Genomic DNA, 21,029 nt, shown 5'->3' on the forward strand with positions numbered 1-21,029 from the left:
TGAGGCCATTCTGATTCTCCTCCTTCCTTCATCCTTTTGATTTTTTTTTTTCCCCGAGATAAGCGCTTGACGCCATGCCGTTGGGATCGTCAGAAGGGGGGGATTCTGAGATGAAGGGGGGCGAGAGATGGGGACATGCCACGGGGAAGAGGGGCAGCAGAGAGCGAGAGGAAGGAGAGAAAGAGAGAGAGAAGGGCAGATGGAGGAGAGCAAGGCAGGCTGAGGCAGAAGCGTGGTGAGAGTGCGGGCAGAGGGTGTCTGCATCTGTCTGATTCGCTCCAACGCCGCCATTCGCTGAAAAAAAGTCACATATCACAGGAGACGGCAGGGCCCGGCGACTTACTGCCAATATCAAAGAGGTCACCTCTGCCTGCTGCAGGGTTGGGACGGAGCAGAGGAGCAGGAGAATCAAAGTGCCAGGCCTGCACTCACAGACCCTGCTACACCTGCTCCCACTACCGTGCCAAGGGCTGGGCCACCCTTCGCTGCTTTGGGATCTCAATCACTTGAGAAGCCAAGAGCGAGACTCCCTACTCCACTCTCATTACTCTGACCTCTGTTCCACTTGTCTGTCTCTTCCTTTTACTGTTCTCCGTGGCAGGAATGGTCCGGCGAAAATCATTCCAGGGATTTGTAATGACGTTGCCTCAAGGCCAGAAGTGGGTGTTTACTGAAGGAGTTCTTTGGGGTGCTGTGCGCCTTGCCACAGTACCCTGCGGCTGTGTGTTTTTTTTTTCCCTGCACACGCCTGCAGATTAATTATTTTTTTATCTGAGCAGAAGCCTGAAAAGTTGCCTTTGAATAAGTCATCATTTAAAGTTATCCGTAAAAATTACATTTTCTTTCCATGCAGTAGACGTCAGGGGAAATTTTTTTTTAATCAAGGTGGATTGTAGTGCAAAGCAATGTGCACATACATGACTAAACATTCACAAGCCCTTAATGCACATGCTCGCATGCACACATACTGCACGGGCACATAAAGTTGACTATGATTCACTATCACAGATAGCGAAGATAACGAAAATAAAGTTGACTTTGACTTTGACACGTGGGAACGCCCACAAAGAGTATAAGAGGAACACGCAAATAATTACACGCAGCTTCTCTGAGCTAACAGTGTTTCTCAGGGGAGCAATCAGAGATCCATGGGATGAATGTCTTCTATCTCAGAGCCTTCAGTTTGACATTGGCATGCGAGAGCCAATCCCCTGATGGAAACAATCTGACGTCAATCACTTCTACAATTCAATTCCACCTGATTGGTGGAGAGAGGGAGTAGTTCAGCATAGGGAAAGAGAGACCTGGGGGTGGGGGGGGGGGGGGGGGGGGGTAGAGAGAGAGAGAGACTGAGAGTGAGAGAGAGTAGATGTAAATGCCCAGTGATAGAACATATTGTTTCCACCTGTGCTGAGCACCTTGAGAGTGATATTAAAAACTTAGCAAAGCACATTGTTTCTGGTTGGCATCCTGTACAATATTGCCCTGTCTGATGTGTTTCATTAGATTTATGAGGAGGGGGTGCGTGCGAGTTTAGATGCCGTGAACATGATGAACGGAGACACTCCGCCAGAGATCAGAAGATAGCCAGACATAATGGAGCTGGCGGAAATGAGCGCTGGAGGCACAGAGAAGGACACGACGGCCTTTTAATTGTCTGACTAATTGCTGGGCTCTGCCTTCGGTGTTCTTCTTAATAATGGAGGAGGGAGGAGAAGAGCTGCTCTCATTTTCTTTTGTTTAGGTCTGATTTTTCAGCAAAATGTCACAGGTAGAGTCCCTGTGGAGATTAATCGTTTGCCATCAGCAGTTCCGAATCTCTCAGGGGGCGATGGTGGAGACCTTGGGGTACTTCCAGATGGCTCTGAGCTCTCTCCCTGTGGTGAGGATGACTGGCTGTTTGTGACATTCAGGAAAACCAGCTGCTCCAGAGGCCTGCCTCTCTCCACAGCGCCCCCTACAGGTGGAATGCGAGGAAATAGAGATGCTAATTGTTAGCTGCTGCTGCATTAATGACAATGTGTGTAAAGACATGCCCAGGGCAATGGCAGCATTCCCTTCTCCTCTCTGTTTCTCACACGTCTGCTGTCTACTGGGGGAACGCCCTTCTGTTACCCTTCCCTCCAGTGCCCCGAGTCTTATCCCTTCACCACGGAGTCATTTCAAGAGGCTCCTCGCTCTGACGGCTGCCGCTGAATTCATGAATACCAACGTGAAGGAAAAAAGCCCTTTTAAACGAGGCATCTTTTCGCTGTGCCGTCCCCTGGGCTCGCCTTGCACCCCAACGGCAGCAGAGACTTAAAAGCCCATCTTTTCATTACCCGGCCTTTTCAGGCGATTACCGTCCGGTCCGTGCGCGCGCATGCACCGCACCGGTGTGGTTTGCGCCTCCCTGTACTTCCGCCAAGCCCTTTGTAGATTACAGCTGTGGGCCAGGCCTGCCCTGGGACTTCACAACGTGAGGAGAAAGCAGCTTTCAAACACGGACAGGACTGTCTGTTTAAAGACCCAAACGTTGCTTATCATGTTTGCCAACTGACTGACAGCAGCTGCAAATGTTCTTTGTGGAAAGAGAGGGTAAAACAGGTGTTTTCCCTCTGTTCAGCGAGGCAAGGACATTCAAGGACACACACTAAAGATATCCCCCCATCACCCCGCCCCCAAATAGAGAAAAAAAAAAACATACAATTACTTTACTATGAAAATTCTGCCTCTGTTGTGTGTCAAGAGACCATTTCTCAGTAGGAATCCTTCACAGAAACAGTCAACACCACTGCATACATATAGATATTTTTCGGCTGTTTATCTTGTGAAATAAGTTTGGCTTATTTGTCTATGGCATTTTTAGTTAATCAATGAATTCAATTTTATTTGATATAGGCAGCAGCGTAGCATAGTGGTAAGGGGCAGAACTCGTAACCAAAAGGTTTCCAGTTCGATTCCCTGCTGGGGCACCGCTGCTGTACCCTTGGGCAAGGTACTTAACCCAAAAGTGCCTCAGTAAATATCCAGCTGTGTAAATGGATAAAATCATAACCTATGTATGTCACTCTGGATAAGAGCGTCTGCTAAAGTACAGCTCACTTTTCATATAAACAGGTTATGAGATGTCCTACAGGAGTCTTTTACGGACATTAGTGTATTATATAAACAACATTATATTAATAACATGCATAATATGAAAGGTCTGTGGTTGGGGGGAGGAAACACCATAAAAACCCAAAACAGAGGTGAGGAAAAAAGCAAAAAAAAAAAAAAAAAAAATCTCCCCAACCTCTAAGTGGCAGATAAATAACACAGATAAAACTACAAAAGCAAAATTAAAATCTATGCCGAAGGATAAATATAATTACGCTAACTTTAGGAGGAACCACGTTTCAAAAAATGCACACAGTTTGAAGTATTTATCAGCCATTAGTTAGTAAAACATCTGAATGCAGACCACGACCCTATTCTCAGTGGCACAGTAGCATCCAGCACACAGCTCAGCGAATCAGGTCAGGAGGCACGCTTCCATTGTGTCTGTGTTTACACTTTACCAGTATTCACCACACCTGATTGGACGATAGCTGTGATCCAACGTGCTACATGATCCAACATGATTACTGATTACTTATGATTGTAATAAAACTACCATGTAGTTAAATTATTCGTATTATTCTGATATTTAACGGGGAAAACTAGAGTACTCCTGCTCTCTAGAATGGTCACTTACATATTCACACATATGCTCTCTCTTTCTCTCTCTCTCACGCACACACGTACGCACGCACGCACGCACACACACACACACACTCAGAGAAACACACACAGGTCAGCAGGATTGGAAATGTCAGCTCCTGCCCAGAAGTGCCAGCTGTAACATCAAAGTGCATGGATTTTCTAATCCTCTTTTTTTTTCTCCTCTGATGCCAAAGGTCAGTGAGCATCGGTCCATTTTAATATTGATCAGTACATCTGAGCTAAAGCAGAAAGATTCCTACAGGGTTACTCTTCTCTTCCCCGACACACTTTTGTACCTGTTTCCATCTTTGCCAGAGCAGCCTTTCAATTTGAACGCTAGCTCCACTTAATCACATCACCAATGCTAAACTATGCACCCAGAGGTGGCAAAGACTTCCTGCTAGTCACAGCCAATTTCCTCTGATTCTGTTTATCAACCGTATTTCCGCAAGTCAACAAGGTGCTGCATTACAAGCGCCGCATAACACAACGTCGCAATTGATGCGGGGGCCGCATTTGAGTGTATATTTCACCCTGTCATACGCTAAATCTTTCATAGCTTCTCTGACTCTCAGTCTTGTTTGCATACTGCCTTATGAGGTGGGTGTTGTAATAAGAGGAAAAGGGTAGTAGCAGGGCTGCCAGGCTTTCAGTGTCAGGTGTCCGTGGTTCTGCAGACTGCAGAGATCCAAGCAGCCAAAGGGATTCCATCACAGGATTCTACTGTGTGTGTGTGTGTGTGTGTGCGTGTGTGTGTGTGTGTGTGCGTGCGCGTGTACATGTGGGCGCGTTTACATGAACTAGCCTTCACCCACGCCTAACCACAAAATCTACAGTCTACAGAGTTAGCTCACTGCTGCAACAGGAGCGTGGGCCAATCGGTGACAAGAACAGATGTCAAGCTAGGACAGTGACTAATTCACCAGCATCCATATCAGCCCTGTCATCTCGGCAGACACACGCTTAAAGACAGTCATTACGGGTGTGTTCACATATGCAACTAGAATTTGAATGGGAAGGCAATTACTCATAATGCACGTGAACTGTGGTTTGGTAAATGTGCCCCTCTATAAAATGAATGACTACACACCTTCCTGTTAACTTCACAATGTAAAGACAGTCGCGGACCCGAACAGGACGTGAAGTCAGGGGAAGGCCCAGTGCAGCCTCATTAAGGCTCTTCAAAAGAGATCCTCCAGGAGGCGCTGTCTGAGGTTCAGCTCAAAGAGCAGGGAGACACCGACAACCTAGTCCACACCAAGAAGTGTGATCAGTTTGATATTTCCATTTTTATGTATAACCATATTTTTAATGACTGATCTACCGTAGCATATCTGCAAGTTGACAGCTAAGGGGAGAGGACAGCTGATTCCAAAATTCCAGTAAGAGGGGGCCATTACATCGGTAAAAGCAGGAGAAAATCTGAACTTCCCTCAGTAGTTGAGAAAACATTTGTAATGTTTCCTTATCAACCTGCTGACAGACGCTGTGGTGAATGCATACCGGTGAACCCACTTTCAATACTGTACCAGTTAACAAAGCAGTATGTTTAAAAACTACCCTAACCTGAAGCTGCACACACACCTGGGGAACCACACGGCCCAATATTCTGGAGAAAGGGGTCATATTCACAGACAAGACACAGCGGCAGGTGGCTTTACAGAGCGTATGGGTCTTAGTCCCAGGGGCAAGAGGCAAAGCTCTGATTACTTCTCTTGTGGCAAGGAAAAAGGTTGGAGCTTTCACGAGAGCTCCCCCCCCCCAGGGAAGTGAGACAGCTGGGACTGGTGTATGTGCATGCATGCGTGTACGTGTGTGTGTTTGGGGGAGGGCACACACTCCCTACCTCTCTCTCCCTGTCATAGCGACCAATAGCTGCCAGTTGTCAGCGGGGCCCCAGCACCCAGGGATCTCTGTTCTGCCTCCCACCTCACCTTAAGACCCATCCCAGCTGTCTGACCCACATGCAGAGAGAGACAGCATCCAGCTGTGCTGAGACAGCCTGCGGGGGAGAGGAACCACTGGGGGTGGATGCTGCGGCCATTTTGATGGAAACTATCCCTGCTTGTAGTTTTTTTCCCCTCACACATGGGGTTGGTTAATCTAGATCAGCCCTTCCCCAGCGGTTACACAGCACTACTGCTGGTGCTTGAACTGCCAAACAGGGCCATGCAAGCAACCTGGTTCTGATCATTTTTAATTTGACGGCTCATGTCTGCAGGCCAGTGGCATAATTTATTATGGAAATGCATTTTCTGTTTGCTGCTTTTATGAAAAGATCTAGACCAATTGCTCTTCTTAATTGCAATAAACAAAGAGAAAGAGGCAACCAAGTAAGTCAGATTTTGGCACAGCCAGCACCATACCAGGTTATTATTACTCATGACATTAGTTCTTATTAGTTCTAACCCTAAAAAACATTATTATGAATTAATTTATTCGTTATAATGAATCATTAATTTACTCAGCCCTTACCCAGTGTAATTTACATCGCATTCGGTTTGTGCTTCCATACAGTACATGACCATGTAACAGTAAATGTGATTATTTTCAGATCTCAGGTTAATGTTCACATGCAATTTCAGTGTCACCCATGATCACCCATCATTATACCCACGAGCTAACATAGATGCCATTAAGAAAAAAAACACAATCAATGTGCAGACAGGCTAGGGGTGTACAGAGTGGATTATGCAATGTACATAGAATTATCTCGTCAGAGGGCCGGGAAGCTTTGATCATTGAAGTTAAGGGGAAGTTTGTGAAAGGCACTGCGGTGAGTGTCCTGTACTCACTCTCTGTCTGCTCAGCAGACCTCGCGCCTGGACTCCACGTTTCTACCTGACAATGCCAGGATTTCACGTTACTGTATGATCCCAGGGATCCATACTGAACCCTTAAGGAGCAGGGGCACTAATCAGACCCCAGAGCAGCCTTTGGGCTGCAGGCTAAGCTCCTTAACCATTAGACCACACTTCCAGCCAGAACATCACTGACAAATAACAGTAACTCTCTGTGCAGTCAGAGCATAGCATGCACAGTGTGAATGACACTTCGACACTAATCCACGCAGAGATTCCACACAGCAGAGAACTGTATGTACCAGACAAAACCTTACTACACACAGTGGCTTTGAACGCATAGCGCACTGAACACATGGAATAAGAAGCTAATGGCTTACATGGTCAGACGCCTTAAGAAACATGGCTTCGCAAACTGGCAGTGCGCTACACAGTCAGTAAAGTGGAACTAGGGAAGCAGAAAAAAATTGTTCTTGTCTCTCAGCTCTGCCTCTCTGAGTCTTGACTGAAATGATAAGTATCCCATTTATTGCTCAACCAGAAGGGGGTGACAGCTAAAATTTTCATGTCTCCAATGTTCCACCGGTTTTTAAATATCTATGCCACTTTTCCGCAGTTGAGAGCCTTCCTGGTGTTATTTAGCTCTGAGTGAATTACCATTTAAATGAATCACCATTAAAGCTAAAATTCAACAGACAAGTCACATTTTTTTAAATATTCCTGCTGACTCCCCCAGCCTCCCATCAATTCATTGCACCTGTTTTTTTTATTAAAGGTTATAATGTCAGAGAGTCTCACTTACTGAGTAACTTATAAAATTGGAGGTGCTTTCTTCTTCAAAAGATAATCACCTGTCCTCTCTGCACTGTCAAAGCTAAAAAGCCCTCATAAATAAAGCAACGAGCAGCAGTTTGTGCTCCACCAATGTGGCGTGAGAGTGGAAAAGCAGCCCACACAACGCAGTGTGCCGCGGGAGAACGGAATTTCACAGAAACCTGAGAGTACGGCTCCAGCTGGTATTAACGAGACAAGGCGTAGAGCGGAGGAGGCCTGTGGAGGGGCTCATTTCATTAATAAAATCCCCAAAAGGCTTTTTTTTTGGTTACTGCTGCTTCTGAAATGGCACATCGCAAAGTCATTAGAACGAAAGCGTCAACTCTGCTTGAACCCCGAACTGCGTGCCAATCGGTGGTTGAGTGCCCTTCGCTTCACTTAGTCATGTCACTGCTTTCATTGGACAGACTGAAGCTTTTTTTTTTTTTTACTTTGCTTGACTTCAAAAGCAATCATTTTCTTAACTGTCATAAGGCACTTCTGAAATTGACCTAGAGCAATTTATGTCCCAGTGTCTACTCCCATGCTCTAAAGAACCTTAGCCTCAACCTATCTTTATCAATGGAGATACATCAGGTTACTTATTTCGTTCCCAGAGTGACTTAGCTTACATAATGCTATCGAATTGACACAGTTGGATATTTACTAAAGTAATTTACATTAAACACCTTGCTGAATGATAGAACAGCACTGTCCCACCTGGGAATTGAACCTGAAACCTTTGAGTTACAAGCCCAAGTTTTCAGCATCTACACCACACTGCAAGGAAAGCCTAACAGGCACTTTTACAATCAGACTCAAATAAGACACAGAGAACAGTGGTGTCAATCATGTTACTGCTTTTTCCTTTTCAGAAAAGCATCTGACTTCAAGGGGTCTCCACCCCTAGTGTGGCATATCACCACTTCCCATCCGCTTTGACTGTAAACCGGAGAATGCTGATCTGGAGGAAGGAAGGGTACAGGATGAATAATGCAGGAAAAGCCAAGCATTCTGAATCAACCTCAGGGGAAGGCCTGTGTGCCACGGTCACCTCAGAGGCCCGCTTCAGTGTGAAGAACACATGGACCTAAATGAACGAGAGTAGTGAAAGTTTAATTCGATCACCTAAAAACAGGGTCACTGAATAGTTTTCCACCTTGTTTTTTGTCATTTTTTTCAGATGTTTTGATTCCTTCTTGAATTCCTTTGTGACCACAGTGAAATTCATTTATTAGGTGCTGTGCAGCATCTTCCAAATGATTAAATGTATATATATATATATTTATTATATATAATTAACGTTAACGTAATGTATTTTAGCTTGTGTAATGTCACATATTTTAATGCAGGATTGCCCAGAAACTGTATACCCTACAATTAATACAAACTTATTTTTACCATTACAATTACATGCCAGATGAATCTTCATAGTATTAATTCATGGTAAAGAAAAATGTAACAATTCAAGTTTACCTTAAGTTACAACATCAAATTAAACCTAGAGCTTGTGCTGCAAACTATCAGTAAGCGATGTGTTGCTGTGAAAGCCAAATTTCTCACAGTACTTTAAAGAGTCAGCTCCATGTCTTCGCTGTTAAAACCTTCATCGTTTAGCACTTCTAAAATATTCTGAATGGCGTACTGCAGACACGATCTTAAAAGCTGACAGTGGTTGTAAATTATTCAACACGACATACCACTAAACCTAAGCCTAGCCTTTTAGCTTCATTTGATTCTCCCCTTTAAAGAAGTGGCAGTGATTAAAATAAACAGGATCACGCCCAGCACGACAACATGGCATTACTTTTTAATATGTCCCCTAAGCGTCCCACCTTGATGAATCCATTTAGCCGGCTATCTGGTTCAATGAAGCCGGCCTGATTTGTTTTCATCTCAGCGTGCCGATGATCAGATACGCAGCACAATGATAAGCACGCTGATACTCCCACAGAGTCAGGGCTGATTTAGAGACCATGGAACATTAGCAAAAGCCCTTCAATACGAGCCACCGCAGGCCAGCTCATTTCCATTCTGAAGTGCGTCTCATATTGTTTGTAAGCTACATGATGACTCCATGAGAACAGCTCAAGAGCGAAGAAGTGACAGCTGACTGCTTATGCTGAAATAGTTAATGATCTGTGTATTGATTTAACAAGGAGCACGACTGAGTGATTTCTTCCTTCACTGGCTCAGATGCTCTCCATGTTCAAGCACAAAGCTCTAGAACACTGTGCGGCAGTGATTAAAGAGCTTATAACTCAGAGGATGCCAGTTCATCTCCCAGGTAGGTCACTGATGTTAGACAAGGTACTTAATCTGAATTGCCTTAGTAAATACCCAACTGCATAAATAGATAATGTAAGAATTTAAAGTTACGTAAGGCTCTTTGGATAAAAGCATCCACTAAGTAAAAGTAATGGAGTGGAATGGAACCAGGCTCTCTCTGACAGTCATCTCTGCCCCCTGCCAATCTGTCTTGGCTGGTACTCTGACCTTTGCTTTGTCACAAAGCGACCTCCCCACAGTGAGTACGGAGTTTAATGATATTGCTCTTTGAAGCTATGTAATTACGGGGCAAAAATAGTACAATACACTGTACGTTTAGTCTTTACATAGTCCTATACATAGCGCACGATTCTTGTCGCTGTAATTCAAAAGTGCAAACCTTCACAGAATTTTAAAAGTAATGGCAGACTCAGTTCTAGACCATAACCACAACTTACACGTCCAACGAGACCCTGAGGAAGCAAGCTTGTGCGATCATGGCGTTAGCAGCAGAGAGGAGGAAGAGGCATGTTGGTTACTCACTGAATGGACTTAGATGACTGGGACCTGAACTTGCTGAACTCTCCGGGAGCAGTCCACTCCGAGCCCAGCTGAAATACAACAGAGAGGCTGTTAAGACACGCAAGCCAGGGTTCCCAGGGAAATGACAGTTTTATTTTCCATTACATTCCAAGTATAAGTACACTGTTTTCAATTATTAGTTTTACAGGTGCAACAAAGTTCCATAAAGTGGAGATTGCCAATTTGTTAGCAATATCAGCATGCTGATGCACAGAGACAACTGACGCACACACTGAAATCCGTTTCCACCTGACAAGACTGAACCCAACTGCCGAACTATTCTGAAAGCAAACAAATATGAACTGTTGCATTTTCCACAATTTAATTTTGATTCCATTAATAGGCGAGAAAAAAAAAAACAGCGAGCAAATCAATCCAGCTTCCCCTGCTGAGAAACAGCCTACATTGTACAAGCCGCAGAGCAATCAGAATTGCAGTTTTCTGATTTGTTGTGTCACTTTAAAAAAAAAAAAAAAACCATCTGGCGGACCATGATGAAGCTGCTGTTGTTGATCTTAGTTATGGCATTGCAGTCTCATCTCCTCCGGTTCGGAGTGGGACACCCAGGAGGAGACAGACGAACGTCTCTGTTTACATTGATGTAACATTGTTGGGACATTCTGACAACAGGAAATTGTTGCCTGCTGGTTTGGATGGGCTCTCGTCTCCACACCCCTACTGTGATCCCAGATAATGGACAAACGGACTCTATATGCAGGAATTATCCTTCTTCACACCTCAGTAATGGCACTGCACCAAAGACGTACAGAAAAACCCGCCACCGCAATGATAACCAAGAATGAGTATCATTTAGGGTACCAATAATGATGGAACTTCAGCCAGAATGAAGGTTCAATCGATTGTAGCTGAGAGTGACTTTGATGAGTATTTCTCAAAATGCACTCTATAGAGGATCACCATGACCAATCGTTAAGTGCATAGTTAGGCGTATTGTTGCTTTGGTGTTGAAAATGATTCAGTTGTAAAATTGAGTCACATTATTATTTTATGAAAGACCTCAGACAAGCATATTGACTGCGTTATGGCATTGTAGCTTATACAGCACCAGCAATTCACACAATATTTTCAACATTTATGAAATATGTTCTGTTCAATGTCTGAAAAGTTCACCTAATGTCACCTAATTTTTTTCAATTGAATAAGAGAAAATGCTATCTTTTTAAAACAGGAATGTATATTTCATCCATTCATTTCTGATTCCATTTGCTTGCATCACTTTTATTTTTCACAGCTACAGAGCAACAGGTTCAGCGATCACCGAAATGAATGAAAAGAAATCTGTGTTTGTGTGTGTTTTTTTCATTACGTTAGTTACATAAGTATATTACACATTGCTACTCATAAATCACAGTTCCTCCCAGTCTCTCAAACAGCCAGGCACCCCATGCTGAAAGGACTCGTTCTTTACAAGGACAAACACGCTGACCAATAAACACAGTTCATACACAGCGATGCATTCACACCCCTGCCTGCCCCTACAGACCACTCTGTTGACTCTGTGTGCACAGTGTTCAAAGACATAGCTACACACACCCACGGCACTATAGACACAAACACACAGTTATGATCTATGCTACACATACCCAGAGCACCACAGACAAACACACCCAGAAACAGGAGACACAAATGCACAGGCACGGTCTTAGCTACACACACCTACAGCTACAAGACACGGAAACACACAGCCGTGATCTTAACTACACATACCCAGAGCTACAACAGACACAAACACAGTCATGATCTGGGATGCAAACACCCACAGCTACAACAGACACAATTGCACAGTCATGATCTTGGCGACAAACACCCACCACTACCAGAAAAGATTGCTCATATCAAAGGACAAAGAGGCATAGCAATTATATTAAATGCTCCCCTACAGTAGGTTTACTTAAGCTCTTTCCTTGAGGACTGCCTCATGCTTCAGTTGATGTTTCTGCAATTGAAGTCATTATTAATGAATGCTGAACAATCACATGCAGCTGTCTGCCCCATCTTTATATTGTTTAGAGTCATTATAACAACGGGCATTGTGTTGCTCAACTCTTTACAGTACATCTTCAGAAGCACCTGGCATGATGTGTCTCCATCGATGGCAAACTGAATTAATGACAAAACTGAACTTTCAGAATACATACATAATTATTTACATTTTCCATTTTGAATAAAGTAGCAGATGTTTTAAAACAACTTTCTTCTCACACAGGGCTACCGCCGTCTGCAGTGCAAAGTGCATTGTTTCACACCAAGGCAACTATATTTAGAGGGATGAGTCACTTCTCACAGTAAGTCAACAGCAGTAAGGGGTAAATTACAGGGGAGAGGATGACCATGTTCGTGATTGGGGGCTGGGAAACTTTGTGGATTTTAGGCTTTGCCCTTTCAATTAGTCAATCTGGTTCTTATTCCATTGCTCAGCTTCTGCTCTGACTAATAATCAGATCACCATACTTGCCAAATGCTTCTTCTCAAGGAAGACACAAACAGTATGAGAAGTGAGCATTGCCCATGAAATGATTTCCCTGTGAAAACTCCTTCCAGCTCATATTAGCCCTGAGAAAACAAGGAGGACAACTGCACGGAAGCCAAGAAGGAAGGGAATACTGGAGTCATTTTCAAAGGAAGAGTGAGTTAGCATCTATCTAGGAGAAATTAGCTCCCAAGAGAGCTGACCTTTCAATATTTCAGAACAATACACTGTGGGCATACACAGTAATCATGCAACCAGAAAAGACAGCTTGCAGGAATACTGGTGATCAGAATGTACAGGCACCATGTTTAATAGGGTGGACATTTGCTTGATTGTAAGCAGAGGTGAATCGCAGAGACTGGCGCAAGAGCATTAAGTTGAAAGTTGCTGAAGCCATTTGTATCCCCTTGAGCTCTGGTGTGATGATGCCTTTGGGAGTTCATATAATGTGGCCCTCAATCTTAACCCTTTTGCCCAAGCTCCATCTCCCAAAGGTTGTGTCTTGGCTGGTCTGTGTTTTAATCAATCACACCTTATCAAAGAGTATTGCCTGCATTCTTTGAGCGTATGCCTGTGTGTGCATTTGTGTATGTGTGTGTGTGTTTGTGCACGCATTGCGCATGCATGTGTATGTGTGCACACAAGTATGTGAGTGTGAGTGTGTGTGTGTGTGTGTGTGTGTGTGCGTGTGCGTGTGCGTGTGGGAGAGAGCAGTAAGTTTTTCTACTTCATAAATAAATCAGTACACTGACCCTGTGCCCAGACACAGAATATCATCATAAAGCCCTTTAACCCAGCAGCTAATTGGATTTCACAAACGCAGTGCTTTCTTTCACTTGTTACAGAGCTCTCGGTTCTTCCCCAAGGGACCGACAATTAGCAGTGAGACTGTAATTAGCGATAAGCAGATCTCACTTTTCTGAGAGGCTCCCTGTCCTTTTCGCCTCCATCCCCGCTGCAAGGCCACCAGGAGACCAGTCTGTCACTACCCACCACATTCCTTCTTTCTTGTGCCATTGTGTTTTTTTAGATTTCTTTTTGGTGTCACTATAACATTAGCAAGCTCTTTGCGCGGCATGTAAACAGTAACATTTAGACGCAGAGACAAAGAAATACAAGTGAGCATAAGCAAAGAAAGTAATGTATTATATTTTAGTAGACGTAAAATGCAGATTTTACATCCCACATACTAATGTTCCCGAAGACAACTGTGATCTGAGCTCCAGTGTAAGTTGCTGCGGCTGGCTGTGTGGAAAGTGAGGAGATTGAACACCCTCCCCTGGGTCCCAGGCGATCCAGGGAGCCGAATGCAAGACCGCCCCAGCGCTGGTGACCCAACGTGCTAAAACATTTAGCTCTCTCTCTGTTCCAACGCCGTGTCAACAGAGCCACGCTCGCTGCAGTATCCTCACGGAAAGACAGCCCGCCATATCGGCTGTGATCTGACTCCGGAGCGTACAGACGGGAGGGGTCACGAGGAACTGCCGCCTCTGCAGTTCTGATTAAACCAAACTGAGTGAGTCTCATGTTTTCAACAAAGGCTGAGGCTATCAATAATACAAAGAACAGGGTATTCGATATACGCCAGTAATTGATTAATGATGTCAGTGATAGATTTGAATGGGGTACAATTTAATTGGATTGAGAGCAGAAAGTGGATCACTTCTTCATCCCTGATAATTCTCAGTGGCCCCTTCCAGGACCCATACATTCCCCTTTTCAGTATGAAAGCTGCACACAGAATATAGAGTATATACCAGCCAAATATACTGGAGAATGGCTATACATCTATACATCTTTCATCTCACACACACAAACATACACATACACTCACACATACAAACACACACATACACACAAAAAGGAAACACTCTCTTTCATAAACACATGCACATGTACAAAGACAAACACACACAAATATTCACACACACATGCATGTACAGTCTTACACACACACACACACACACACACACACACACACACACTAATACGTTGAAAGGAAACAGAAGGACCATCGTGTGCTCCTGTTCCTGCTGGTCTCTGAGCTCTTGTTTGGATGACAGAGCATGCTCACACAGGACAGGCTGGGGTCAGAGACATGTCTCTCTCTCTCTCACATTTACACCCATTATTTTCCCATCAGCCCCGGCGTGCTGAGACAGCTGGCGCTGACGGCACACGGCAGGCGAACTTCCTGACCCCACCAGCGGTGTGTGTATGCATATGTATGTGTGTGTGTGCGTGTGTCTGCCTGTGTGCAGTACTGTTATCTGAAATTCCACCTCTTTATGCCGCACGCGGCAAGCCCTGTGGGCCTCCAAGCACATCACATAAAGGTATGAGATTCTGTTACAGCAATGCTCCAGAAAGCCAGCTGTGACTGGAGTCTAGTCCATACAATAATGCCTCTCAATGCAATGCCTCCAGAGACGGGAAAAAGAAACTGTTGGGATCTTTTTAGCACCTTCCAGTCTGACTTCGAGCTTCAAGAACAACAGAGAAATATATGTGATTGTGCTTCATGTCAGTTTGCTGTCATATGGATTTTTTATAGTTTAATTCATAATTGTAGACATACAATTATATATATAATATATACTATATATAATTCAACATTAAATACATACTGTATGATTCAATGCTTTACAGAATATTCTAAAAAAAAAACCCAGAATTTATTATTTAACCTAAATTCCCTACATAAACCTCTGGTGGACTCCACTCCTGTCTTCAGGCAAATGAAATGGATCCCAGGATTAACGACGGTTCAGAGGCTTTGACCTCAGCTCTGAGGCTAGAGAAATGATATAACACCTGCAGCTGAAATGCAGAGGTAACAGACCGTTTAGAGAGAACACGAACAGCACCATCAGGCCAGTTCTGTGTGACAGAGAGTACTTTAGTACTTAAACTGAGATTAAAAGAGCCTGTTCAGTGAATTCCATTTCAAGATTGCATTTTTATAACAATATCATTAAGAATATAACTGATGCTGTTTTTCTGTCTGTTGCTGCCTGTGTCTGATTTCCTGCAAAGGATGACACTGTATGCCAAATACAGTTGGACTGATTGATTGATTTATTGATCACCTTATTTGTCACCTCCAGCCATCATCGCTTTGTAGTACTTACCCGTCCAACATACACCAGCAGCCTGGCATTGAGGGGGTTTTCATCAGAGCTCAGCCAAAATTCAGAATTGTCATCTGATGCCACAGCAAACTGGAAATCTCCTGTTGATGAGAAAAACAGATCATCAAATATCAAAATGTTCCGATAATGCGCACAGGCAAATACCTGTCCAACTCAAGTAATTAAGGAGCAGATTAAAGTGTTCCCATATCGTTCACCTGCAAATTCTGTCAGGATGAGGCCAATAAGAGCACAAATGGAATGATGCTCGATCATTATACCCTTTCTCCACTGTAGAGCTGGAATCGGCCTGGGTCATTACATGCCTTCTTCCACCGTAGAGCTAGAACCAGGCTGACTTGCTTAGCTCAGGTTCTGAGTGGTTGTCCTTTGCCTATTTTATTGTGCTGACCCATGCCTCCTAGACTTACAGGAGCTGGATTACTTGCAGGTGAGCTGTGGGCAGAGTCAGCCAGCTGTGTAACTAAATAGTTTCTGTCAGCGTGTCTGCACCTGGTATCTGCACTCCGATACTTGCAAAACAGTCACAATTCCTTTATTTGTGTCTCACTGAGCTTTCAGTCTCACGGGAGTTTCGTTGGAGCGTTCCCTATGTTGTGAGCGAGTGACACCTTATGAAGATAACTTTGATGTTAACTGGCGATTTACAAGTGCACTGTGGTGTGTTCCATTAATACAGAACTTTGGTTTTTTTTTTGAGTAAGTGAAGAGCAAAAGGAAAGAAATAATGCTGTACTGGCTTGGTCAGATTCAGCTCGTACTAGCCTGGATCCATCAGTGGACATGGGGGGAGTATGGTGTAGTGGCAAGGAGCAGGGCTCGTAACCTGAAAGGCTGCTGATTCAGATCCGTGCTGGAAGACTGCTGCGGTACCCTTGGGCAACGTACTTAACCAGCTGTATAAATGGAAAAAACTGTAACCTGTGTGAGTTGCTATGGGTATGACCATCTGCCAAATGGCAATAATTTAACAGAATGCAATGTAATGTAAAATGGGCATGGAAAACAAATAACAGTACAGGGATAAAACTGTAGTGGAAGCAGGAACCCGAACAAATAGATTCTGCAGTGAGGTTGTGTCGTCTCTGCAGGTAGAATGAGGAGGTCAGGCCAGGTGGAGCTCTTCCTGTTCTAATACAGATAAGCAGCTTTTGCCCTGTGGAGTGGGGTTCATAACACACCAAAATGTGTAATGTACTTGCGTATGTGTGCATGGCATCGCCCTCAAACAAAGCAATAACTCAGCAACTGTAGGATAAACAAGAGGCTGACATCTCAACCTTTTATCACAAGAGCCATGAGCAGCGTTATTGCATCTCAGAAATGGAGACTTTTCCCACACTGAGATGGAAATGACCCACACAAGAGAAAGCTGCCGGGGTTAGTGAATGTGGACGCTCACCGTCTCTGTAAGGGTGGATGAAGCCAAAGATTCTCAAGCCGTAGTTCTTCCATTTCGGGGCCACTGCCAACTTTTTCACTGTTGTTCTGGTCTGAAATTACAAAAATTGTCCCAACACTTCAGAAATGAAATGATAAACGCTGGCCATGCACAGATGGGTTAGATTAAGCTCTCTTTGGAATGATTACTCCCTCTTTTCGGCTCTGTCCACCTGTGATTTCAGTTGACTTTTCTGTATGGGCCTCTGCTATGCATTACAAGCACCTGATTTTCTCCATCCCTCATGCAGTGAAACAGCAGGGAGCTGATGGACTTTGAGAAAATTGAATGTGTATCTCTGTACTGCACAGTGATACACGGCTTCTCTGTCTCTTTTTACCGCATGGAACCACAGAGAGAGAGAGAAAAAAGTAAACAGACTTCAAAGAAATGCAATCATTGTCAAGGGATTGTTTCCTGTTTGTGTCCATTTTCAAGCCGGGGAACTATGGGTACTTCTCAATCAGTTCATAATTATGAAAAAATACGACCAAAATAAGAAGTACAATGAAAAGCAAATTCAAGTCTAAGGTCTGTAAATATTTCAGTGATGTAAAAGAGTGAGGAGCTGTACAGGTGGAGGCATTTGTGAAATAATTTTGCTTCAAGGTTTGAGACCATCAGACTCACATGCATGCACGCTCACGAACCCATGTGCACACATACAGTATACACACACATGTGCACACACACAGACTTTGAAGTAGGTAAAGCACACACAGCATGAAGACTACAGCTACTTACATGAGGGTAGAGAGGAAAGTGAAGATTCTTTCTGAGCTGAGAAACAGAAGAGCCACACCAGTCCTCAAATACATGGAGGTTCGCCTGACCTTTGTACTGTGGAGAAAGTAAAGAAGGGAGGGAGGAAAAGAGGAGAAAAGAGGAGGTTGTCACTACATTTGCAACAACGCAGACAAGATCGGACAAAACAGACATGAGACCCCAGACGAGCTATTATGTATCAGACGCACTTAGCTGGTGGCAGCCAAACCCTGCTGGTTGGCTTGATGTGCATTACATTGTAAATAAGAATAAAAAGAACATGAATTTAAAATAAAACACACTGAATGAGATAAGGCAGACTAAGTGGCTCCATAAACTCCAGTAATGAAGGTACCTGGACAGACATGGGCACCCAGGAGGGCATCCCTCACAGTTTGTGAAATCCTTGCAGAGTAACATGCGAGACTGACAGAATATGAGCTGCTGTTTCAAACCGGCAACCGCCGCCCCCAGCGCCTGTTTGTCTCAAATCACCACCCACTCAAATCACATCTCCATCTAGGACAGCTTCGGCAGCGCTGCGGCCTAGCTTCAAAGCCATGACAGCATGGCACAGCAAAAAAAAAAAAAAAATTGTCAGTAAAAATCGGAGATGTTTCTATCCCAAGGATCTCTTTTCAGAGCCTGAATTGCACTTTCCACCTTTTCAGATTTAGAAAGCGGCTCATGGCTGTTATTATAAGGAACATCACACGCTGTAATGCAAAAAAGGTGGAGTGGCACATTGCAGTGTGAAGCTGCACAGTGCATCGTGACCTTGGAAAGTGCATTGCAGTGCACTGTAGGTTTAAAGCATTTATAAAGCATATGTAGGACATTCATAATGCATGTGTTGGGAACGTCACACACTCATCTGCAGCACACAGTGTGTTGTCATCGTTTCAATGCTGCGCAGTCGCTCTTTGAAATCAGATCCACTTTGCCAAAGCAAAGCTTTCGACTTGTGCTGCATCTTCCTTGTTTTATACTGGCATTGATCATATTCCCCTCTGAGCTGTCCGCCTGGAATCGATATCCAGCCGTTCAGGCTGCGCTCCTACCCTTGCTGTTGGCTGAGCTCTGTCACACACTTCAGCACAGTCCTGTGTGAGTGCAGCAGATTAGAGATAATGTCCAGCATGAGGTGTCCCATTTTGTTTCTACTTTGGGTTTAATCCAGTGCTGCACAGGGGAGTTCCTCAGGATAGGAGGGCAGAATCATCTTGTCTTTTAGCATCTTTTGTTGAGGAACAGGAAGTGCTGGCCTCTCCTCCTCTCCCTAGAGCTCCTTTAGCGCTGTGTTCATCTAAGAAACCAAGACATGTCCAGGACAGAGAAGGACACAATTTCACTCCAAATTGGGACTGGTAAAAATGCAATATGTATGTAAAGCTTTTAATATAGTGTCTGTGGTTTTTTAAAGGGATATTTCTGGTCACAAGAAATTATCCAATGACTCCCAGATGTTCAAAGCAATAAGGAATTATCACTCTATTCATTTGTATTAATCATGTTGGCATTTGTTATTTCACTTAAATCTGACTATTGAAAATATACTTTTTCTGGCCTCTGCGTCTTATTGACTTACATGTTCACTGAATGGGAACCCAAGAAAGAGTGAAAAGGCATGCAAATGAAGGTGAGTAGTATCACTGATTTCATTTAACGAGCCAAAATCCTCTGCTGTGTTCAGTTTTGCAACACAGTTCTATGTCTACACAATGCATTAAGAGCTGGAAAGAAGCCACTAATCACAAGCTCTGCATTATGCTTTTGTGAAACCATGGTAATCGTAACGTCAGGTGTGACCCTTAGTACTGGGTCATTACTTCCTCCTTCCTCTCCTTCCTTTTTTCCTCTGCGTGAGTGGGTTCTCCATGGAAACGGGCTGTCCAGTCTTCCCTCGTGAGGGATGTTTGGAGACAAATTGGCCTCATCGGTTTCCTCGCGGCGCGTGACGCTTGATCGTGCCGTTAGGATAATCTTGAGAGCCGTCCCTCTCCCTGGCTTGACGGCACCCTGCACCGCCGGCGAGACCACTGGGGTTCAAGGTCATCTCCCTGAGGTCACTTGTGAGATCTCCTCCTCCCCCCCCGAGCCATACTTCGAGACTCCCCGTCCGACCACTCGCCCGCCACAACCGCTGGGCCACATTCCGTTTGTCCTCTGCCATTTTCATCTCTTTAATGTCAGACTTGAGTTCGCTCAGGGCTGAGGTGGAGGTTAGCACAAGTTCACACCATGCAGGAGGCTCAGACAGACACCAACAGTACCGCTCACCTGCTTCTCAAACATCTCCCCCGTTCCATCACCCGTTCATTCTTCACACTCCTGCCACCAGTAAAAACAGCATCCCGGAGATATTTATAAGATCAGCTTCTGTTCATACACAGAATAACTGAGCTCTGCTGCTCTTGGGGATAGTCACTGAAAGTTCAATGAGTGGAGCTCTACATTCCTTGAGCTAGATTTGCTTAAAAAGCATCAACAGCTGTTCCTTTTCACTGCTGTGGGTGGAGTAGTTATACTTGCCCCACATACCAAATGATGTGATTAGCAGCATTTTCTTTGTGTGTCACCTATTTTTGCTGCCGTAGGGGTGCCAGCTCTACTTTAAATGATTCCAATTAAACTCATGTCGAGTACACCTTCAGCATGTCATTTGTGGCTTTTTTCTTCCTTGATCACAGTTATATTGCTAACATTTATCTCATAAAAACTCATATAATCTGTCACTGCAGCTAACTGTAAATTTATGCCTGCAAATAATGGGTCTCATTAATTTGTTGTAACTTTGTTCTTTAATTATTTTGGGAACCAGATTTACATCATGGGCACATTTCCAACTTTAAAGAGCTTCTTTTGAACTACATGTTACATTTGCATTACATTTACAAATGCTGTTCATTACACATACATGTGTAATGAACATTTTTTCTTTCCACTAATGAAAAAAAAAAAACATTCCTGACACTCTATTTATGCACTGTATA

At 44.0% G+C, this 21,029-nt stretch overlaps 1 protein-coding gene across 1 annotated transcript in view; it reads right to left on the bottom strand.

Annotated features, from left to right (window-relative positions):
• Positions 1–21,029, bottom strand: part of LOC118788480 (N-acetyl-beta-glucosaminyl-glycoprotein 4-beta-N-acetylgalactosaminyltransferase 1-like) — a 127,636-nt gene that overhangs the window by 26,097 nt on the left and 80,510 nt on the right. Inside the window, exons 5-8 of the mRNA XM_036544494.1 lie at positions 18,016–18,111; positions 17,233–17,323; positions 15,810–15,910; positions 10,149–10,216 (exon numbers count right to left, since the gene is read on the bottom strand). Of these exons, the coding sequence (XP_036400387.1) occupies positions 10,149–10,216; positions 15,810–15,910; positions 17,233–17,323; positions 18,016–18,111 (356 nt within the window). The remainder of the gene's footprint in view (positions 1–10,148; positions 10,217–15,809; positions 15,911–17,232; positions 17,324–18,015; positions 18,112–21,029) is intronic.

The sequence above is a fragment of the Megalops cyprinoides genome, chromosome 13, assembly GCF_013368585.1.
Source record: "Megalops cyprinoides isolate fMegCyp1 chromosome 13, fMegCyp1.pri, whole genome shotgun sequence".
NCBI classification, from domain to species: Eukaryota; Metazoa; Chordata; class Actinopteri; order Elopiformes; family Megalopidae; genus Megalops; species Megalops cyprinoides.